The sequence below is a fragment of the Lissotriton vulgaris genome, chromosome 1_1 (genome assembly GCF_964263255.1).
Source record: "Lissotriton vulgaris chromosome 1_1, aLisVul1.2, whole genome shotgun sequence".
NCBI lineage: Eukaryota > Metazoa > Chordata > Amphibia > Caudata > Salamandridae > Lissotriton > Lissotriton vulgaris.
The window spans coordinates 1,814,207,717-1,814,216,016 of NC_141685.1; the positions used below are offsets into that span (position 1 = coordinate 1,814,207,717).

General features: G+C 45.5%; 1 protein-coding gene across 1 annotated transcript in view; it reads right to left on the minus strand.

The window, feature by feature from the left end:
* The window catches only part of HCFC2 (host cell factor C2), a 245,069-nt gene extending 237,727 nt beyond the window's left edge, over positions 1-7,342 (minus strand). Inside the window, exon 1 of the mRNA XM_086919162.1 lies at positions 7,131-7,342. Within this exon, the coding sequence (XP_086775288.1) occupies positions 7,131-7,293 (163 nt within the window). The 5' untranslated portion in view covers positions 7,294-7,342. The remainder of the gene's footprint in view (positions 1-7,130) is intronic.
* Positions 7,343-8,300: the final 958 nt, after the last annotated feature.

Genomic DNA, 8,300 nt, shown 5'->3' on the forward strand with positions numbered 1-8,300 from the left:
CATTCGCACTGCTTTATTGCCTTATGACTTATGCCCTGTTACCCTCCGGGGCTTCCTGCCTCCCTACTTTCCTTCTGAATCGCTGCAACGTTTCGCGTCTTGTACTGTATGTTCGCTTGACCTCCTATTCCCTTCCCCATGTTTTTTGTACCTTAATAAAATACTTTAAACCTAAAAATAAAGCCCTATAGACCACGATCTAGTCTCCGTGCCCCTCATTCTCCCCCTTCAACCTCGCCACAGGTACATTTTGGCCAGGGCAGCTGGGGTTCGATACAAAAGCCATTTACTAAAAAATAACATCCTACGCCAATTTGCTCCTCTTTAGGAGCTGAAATTCAACCTGTTAATAGAGGTCCAAATATAGGGAGACATTTCACAGTTTTCCTGTTTTGACCATTTCCTTAAAGCTTTAGATTCAACATCAACCCCGCTTACTGAAATCAAATATGTCTTCCATGCTCCAGGTTTCCTGTCTGAAGCCTTTACTAACAGATTCTCCACCAGCTGATTCTGAGCCAAAAAAGAGATAGTGCTGATTTCGGCTAGATATTTAACACCATCGCTGCTAGTGATATTTTCCTCCTGTGCTGGAATTTTCAAAAGTCCATTGTTCATGACGAGCTGGGCTCGTCATCAGCCTGGCAGAAGGCTACTTCATGACGAGCCCAGCTCGTCCTGAGCCTGGAAGGGGTTAAATAGAGTACTATAAGAATTCATTAAGATAAAATCACTGGTTAATATTTGACGCATATCTGTTATAGACACCCAGTTACCATCCCGTATAAAATCAGAAATTTTAACGAATCCCGCTTCCGCCCATTTTATGGCCAGGTAACTGGGTTGTCTAACACCAATAAGGGGGAGAATCTCTTCTAACAAGGAAGTAGAGTTGATTGCAGGTATGGAATATTTTTTTTAAAAAGTCTGTCTTCTTTTAAAAAGCCATTGCAAGCTCTTATAGCGGACCAGCTTTGGCAATCTATGCATCAACAAAGGAGAATGAATTTGGCTATCCTGACACATGAGAATAATAAAAAAGTTAATAAAGAAGTGGACTTGTGGTGGGGGCTTAAACCTCGATAAATATTGTGCAAAGTATGCATCATAGTAGGCTTTGAGATTGGGGAGAGCAAATCCACCATGATCAAGGTCTTCATATAAAGTGCTAAGTGCAAGGCGTGGAACTTTCTTTGCCCATATAAAAGTTGTAAAGATTGACTCTACCTGAGAAAAAAAGGAATTTGGAGAGCATTCTGTAGGACACAATACATCAATAAAGAACATGACTCACTCAAAATAATGAACGCCGTTAATCAGGGTGTCCTTTTTCAGTGAACATCCTAATATTCCGATCTGCCATTGATCAGTCATATTCAATGAGGGGGTTTGAACAGGTGATGTGCCACTTGCAAAACATTTCGCCAGAACTCGATCCTGCGGGAGGATATCGGTTTGGCGATTATCACGTGACGTCATAGTGTCGCATATATATTTGTACAGATCACTATAATTTAGACCAGGCTGAAACGAGTATCAGAGAGCTGGACATAAGGGGTTGACCTTATCTTGAAGAGGTTATCGCAATATAGACAGCTACTGTGAAAATCAGACCTTTGATGGTCAATGTACAGAAGATGTAAGTTTGGTGCAATATACCAACCAATGTGAAAACGTGCCGTTGCTGGTGTCAACACGCCGCCCCTGAATCCACATTGAAATACAAACAAGTGCCCGTAGCAAAATCCGTGAGCAAACCTGCACACAAACATGATCGCTACGGTTTGCTAACCTAGAAAAATACGAGTACATCCCACACCTCTCTGCTTTCTTGGCTGCGACTGTTACAAAGCCAAGGAAGTTAGTGCCGAGAGATAGGGCATAGACTATTCGAAGTTCACGGGCCCCGCCGTGCCCACAGCATGGTAAATTATCTCCCCTTTACGGAAAGCTACCAAAATTACTTTTCGGAATACTCTAAAGTAGAAGCTTGCAGAACTGACGCTATATAACGCCGTTCATTGTACGTCTCTGAAAGACCGAGGTGCGGTGGATCCGAACAGAGCTGTAATCAAATAAACAATGTCAGTGGGAAAGCAGAATGCGTGAGATAAGTTACTGATTTATGTGTAACAAACTACACGATTTCATTATTTAGTATATGCTGCTGCACCGTGTTTGCATGGGTTATGGCTTTAGAAGCCCTTGCCTTTTGTAGTTATGTCTACTAAATTATTGTTTTTAGGTCGAGGTAATATCCAGTCTGCCGAAGGCAGAACCGGAAGTACCGAGATTTAATGTTTCTTAGTGTGGACTATTTGTCCCGCCTCTGTTTTTGCCTCTCTCCCATTGGCTGGCTTCCTAAACGGAGGCCAGCCATTGGAGGAGAGAGCTGTCCCTCCGATAGGATCCGTCCTTTTCGGATTTGGAGGTGTGTTCGGTGTTTTTCTTTCCACTTTTAGGCCACGCCCATTCTGAGAACACCGAACACGCCCCAATCCGAAAAATTTGGAACGTTGTTTTGTGTTTGCTTTCTGTGTTTCCCTGTGTCCTGTGACCTGTTTGTCCCGTCCGATGTGTCCTGTTTGTCCCGTCCGATTTGTCAGCGTCACCATCCCGTCGTGTATGGCCCCCTTTTCCCGGTGTGCCCGTGAGCTACGTTGAAGATTCGTGGGGTCAGGGTGAAGCGCCAGATTTATGATGAATATGGTCAAATTAGCTTTGCCACCAATTGTGGCACACGCAAAGAGAAGGGATAGCAAAAACCTGAGAAATAAAGGGATGCAGAACGTAGATTGAAAGCACAAGAGGAAGAGCAAACCATAGGAAATGACAAATCAAAAACAGAAAAAAAAGGTAAAAGGAACCAAAAGGGATAAGAATGAAAACTGCGTAAAATAGGCAGGCGCTGGGATGTTGCTTGATTAGTTATCGGTGGCAGATGTCCTTGTGGCTTCACGTACTGCAGAGAAGCATTGGTACAGCGTGTATGTCACAGATTGTACTTTCAGTCAGTAAACTCAGCAGGGACATGTACCACCGGAGGAATGCCTTTGTTCCCTGAAGGAAAGTGAGAGATTCTGATCCCAATGAGAAACCACGGTGGGTTAATGCGCCTACCCAAATCATGTATGTACAACCTATTGGTCACAGGGTTCAGCCACAGAGCGTTATATAAGTGGGTCAATGCCCCGAGTGTAAAGATTTGCGTGCAAAGTGTATGTAACACCTTCCAGTCGTAGTAAGAGCGCTGCCTCCTGGACTAAGCGGAACATACTGAGACCAGTGAATAAATGTGTAACCAGACCAGGGTGGGGAGTCCAGACAAAGCTCCCCTGCACCCGACTAATCCCAAAGAGACCTGGCACCAGTCCGGGGCGCGGCCCGAGTACAGCCCATGGCGTCCCCTCCCTGCCTCGGAAACTTTAGTTTCTCTTCCGAACAAACTTCCCTGATCACACAGCTGCGGGCGGGGACTCAGGGCCGGGCCGGCTACTAATGAACTCACGGGGCGGCCAGGTTCCCAGTCAGACGGATGTGACGAGGGACCTTAAAACAGGCAAACGTTTTGTCAAAAGTCTTAAAGGCACATTGGCCCGAGCGCCCCTCCCCGCGAACAGAAGGCAGACCTGGGGCTGGCCTGAGCGAGGAGGGGCAAACAGCTGCTCTCTCACTGCAGACCAACCCACCAGGACCACGTGCTGCCCACGAGAGTGGTTAAAAAAAAATATGTATTGTGTATAAAGTGTTCTTTGTGCCTAACTTCTTGTATGGGATTATATGTCTGGGTGCCCGACAGAGTGTCACCTTTTACTCAAAGCACACCTCTTCTTGGATGTGTACCTATTCTTTTTACAATTATTAACTTGTTTGTATAGCGCTTTGCGCCTGCTGTTTCTGAGCGCTGGGAAATAATTGTTGCAGTTATCTACAATTTAACATTGCTTAATTTGCTTAATTTACCGATCTCCGTAGGATGGAAGTCGGATCCAGCCTAACGAGGTTGACCGGCAGATCACGCCTTGGACCAGCCAAGCGTTTTATAAATCTCCAAATTGTAGGACTCAATTTTTTAGTGCACATTTGGAGATTGTATTTGTCACTATTAAAAATTATTTCGGCAAAATGCATGTTCAGTCAGCGAATTGTGTGAAGCCCTCAATCCGTACGAGTGGCCGGGAGGAAGAGAAGGGTGTGACAGATTTATCGCACCCTATTAAACTCAAAAATGCAAGTGTATGAGATTGTAGGGTGCGTTTAATAGGACCTTTTTTTTTCAGGTTTCTCACTCCCGATAATAAGTGGTGATACTGTAGCCCTCAATGTAAGAAGTCCGAGTAATTGCAATATATGCGGTAAATGCCTTTCCGCACTTGTCACAAATTGGAATTTTCTGATAAATATTCACATATCAAACCTGCCGATATTTATCTGGGGAAAATGCATGATATAATACGGTAAAATGTGATAAACACCAACATCTGTTTGTTATTCCAACAAGGTTTGTAATTACCACACATATCGAAATGAACCTAGCTGCTCTTAATGAGGGCCATAAGAGCAAACTGTTAGGCCCTCATTACCAGTTAGCAGAATAGGATGGGGCATTCTCCACATGCACTAAACACTAAAATTCCAGGATGAGGTATTTGCCAGGATGAGGCATTTACAAATCTGGTAAATACCTCCTATTCCGAGTTTTCAATAAGAAAAGGAGGCATAACTTTCAGAATCAGTATTTAACGCTCATAATTCCACGTTTTGTCGTTTTTCTGAGCCTTTTCCCCTATAAATTTAATTAGGTTTGACCTGCCGAAATTTATCTGGGGAAAACCGAGAGGTTGTGATAATTATCACACTGCACGTAGTTATAATCCCTGTGCAAACACTTGTTTGCACAGGGATCATAATTTAGCCCTTAAATCGTAACAAGGCCCTTAATCTCCACGTACATCAGAGCAAAAGCTGGACAATTTTCAAAACTGCCAAAACCACGGCGATCTCCCTGCATTTGCAATTGTACGTAGGTCAGTGTGCATGTATGTGCTTATTTATTTGTTGATGCTTTATATAGCTTAAACACAATTGTAAGACATTGGGTTAATGGTTGAGGTAGGTGGAAGCCCACGAATCTTGAATGGGGGAAATCACATGAATCAGCCATGCCCCTCATTCTCCCTTCACTAGGGAAGACCCCTCAGTTGATGACGTCCTGGTACTGTCCTGGCTCCTCCCAGGGTGCTCCCACCGGGAATACACCACACCCTGGAGATGAGTAGGAGGCATCTTGGACCTCGTTCCACCCTTACTCTCCCTCCTCCTTCCAGATGAGATAGGGGACCCCCACACGCCCCCAAATCCACTGGAAATTGCCCACGCTCGTCTGTACCTCCCGCACCTTTCGTAAGGGCCCACTGGAGACACTCACGTTAGGTTCCTTACCAAGTGCCTGCCCACCACTCTGGACCCATTTGACGAGCAGCCACCACCTGGGCCAGACCGACCCACCTAGGCTTGCAAATTCGACCCTGCTGCACTCAACCCCAGAGCCAACATACCTTTCCTTGCCTTCATGCCACACCTTCTCTTTCCCCCACACCACTCTCTTCCCCCACACCACTCTCTTGCCCCACACCACTCTCTTCCCCCACGCCACTCTCTTCCCCCACACCTCTCACTACGTCACTCTCTCTCTCCCTAACTCTCTCACTAACACTCTCACTACATCTCTATCTCTCACTACCTCACTATCTCTCACTACCTCCCTATCTCTCACTATACTACACTCTCTCATTAACTCTCTAACTCACTACTCAACTCTCTTTCTCACAGCAACACAATATCACTACAACAGTAACTATCTCTCACTCTAACACACTACTCAAAATTCACTCTCTCTCTATCTCACTACCTCTCTATCACTCCATCACTCTATCTATTTCGATCTCACTCTCACTACCTCACTATATCACCACACACTCTCAAATAACTACATCACTCTCTCACTACCTCACAACTTCACTCTCTCTTTCTAAATTACTAATTCACTCTATCTCACTACCTCACTCTCAAATACACTAAGTCATTTACACTCTCTCTTTCACTACCTCACTATCTCACTACATCACTCTGTTTCTATCTTAATACCTCACAACATCACTAACACTCACTACTTCACTCTCTCTTTCAATACATCAATCTTTCTCTCTCTCACTACCTCACAACATCACTCTCCATCACTACCTCACTCTCTATCTACCTCACTCTCTCACTACATCACTCTCTCTATTTCAATACCTCTCTATCTCACTACCTCACTCTCTCTCTGCTAATGCAATATGTCAAATGCAATATGTAACACATATGCAAACACTTAAGCTATTGACAATAGAAATGACAATAACATTTACTTAGGGATAAAAAATAATAATAATATTAATAAGCAATGCCAATAGCTCTACCCATAATATTGCCGAGGCCATTGCATTGTAAATGCTTGTTACTTTACAGTTTTCGTTCCTGTGGGCACTGAACCCCACCGAGGGGATGCTGTCAGTTGGCCCGTGGGAGAGGAACAAAGACAAAACCCCACATCTGTTGGAAAAAGGGGCGGGTCTACAGCATGCAAAACAAGCACCAAGTATAAAGATCTGGGGACATTTAAACAAAGCTAGGAGGAGGGACGGGCAACTAAGGACTGCGCAGCTGGCACGTACGCACACCAACAGGAGGAGTTTTGAGGGGGGTGGGGCAGTTGAGTACAAACACCTGATGCCCCGCTCTATGCTTGAAATTCCCCTCCTTGAACTCAACAAAGAACCTCGACCCTCCTCCCACACCACCACCGTCCCTGGTGTTTGCCAGCCCACACACTTCTCCCATTCTTCTCTTCCCAGCATCCTTCCCAAGGGACTCCCCATGTCTCTTCAGCGCATTACCCGGTTCCCTGGCACAAATCTTTTACTGAGGGGAAGTTCAAGGTGATATCCACGTAGTCCCTCGTAGAAGGTGCATCCCCCAGAAGGTGCCCTATTCTTGCATCACCCCTCTTCATACAGGCTTTCCATCCGTAACTCCGTTCTCCTTCCAGCTCTCCCTCACGTCCCAGTCCGGTGAGGTGTTCCTCTTACCAGTGTTATACACATGCAGCTCCTCGGCAATGCCCTCGTTGCCGCCCCCAAAGATGATCATGAGCTCCCGGATGGTCACCGCTCGGTGCCCGTGACGGGAGCGTGGCACGGGGCCGGTGAAGGAGGTCACCCGCTTCCAATTAAGTGGGGGACCTTCCGCCATGTTCACCGGTTCGAGCCGCCCCCGGCTGTCACTACCCTCTGCCGCCCCCAGGTCCGCAACGGGCTTCCATTGGGCACCTAAACAGATGGGGAACACTAGACCGCGCTACAGTCATTGCGTGCTCTGACGGGCACAGCCATCTTGAGTGTGGGTATACACATTCATTGTGTCTGTCTGATAAGTGGCGGAAACGTCAGATAACAATCGATGGATTAACCTACGCCTAAGACGGTGGCTGTCCAGATGCGAGTGTAGATGAGCGTTTTAGTGTTTGAACATCTGCTTACCAGATGGTGCTGCAATGAAGACGAAAAGCGGAGGTGCATGTGAACGGACTACAGAAGAGGTCTTTGGTACAACTAGAGCAGCAATTTAATTTCTTTCAGTTTATACAGCACGAACTCGCGCTTTACATTATCGACTATTTTTTTAGGCACGGAGAGACTGCATGATTTATTTAGAAACACAGGATGCTTGTGTCTATGGCCAAACTCGAACCTGGTTCTCTCACCTTCAAAGTCGGAACGCTTTAGCCACAAAGACGCGAACATATATACCAGGTTTTCTGATTCAGACGGGAGACTACAGCTTTCAACGCTGGTCTCTCGCCTCCCGATTTCTGTATACAGAAACCAGATTCCAATTGCCGAAGCATGATCTGCTGGAAACAAGGCAGCTCGAACTTGGAATTATATACCTATCCTGTGCCAGAGCCTTGGCCTTTATTCTTGGAGGGGGAGATTAGAGGCCTCGACATTTAGGCCCACATGCATCAAAGTCAATTCAATTTTCGGTCGTTTGCAAATGCAATTGACTAATTTGAAATGCATCATGCATTTCGCAATTTTAGGAATCGCAACCATGTTGCGATTTCTAAAATTGCGATTGCATTTAAGAAATCGCAATTTCAGATTTCTTGAATGCAATGCATGATTATTTTTAAATTGCGAATTCGCACTTTGGAAGGGGTAAATTAGCATGAAGTTGAACTTCATGCTAATTTACCG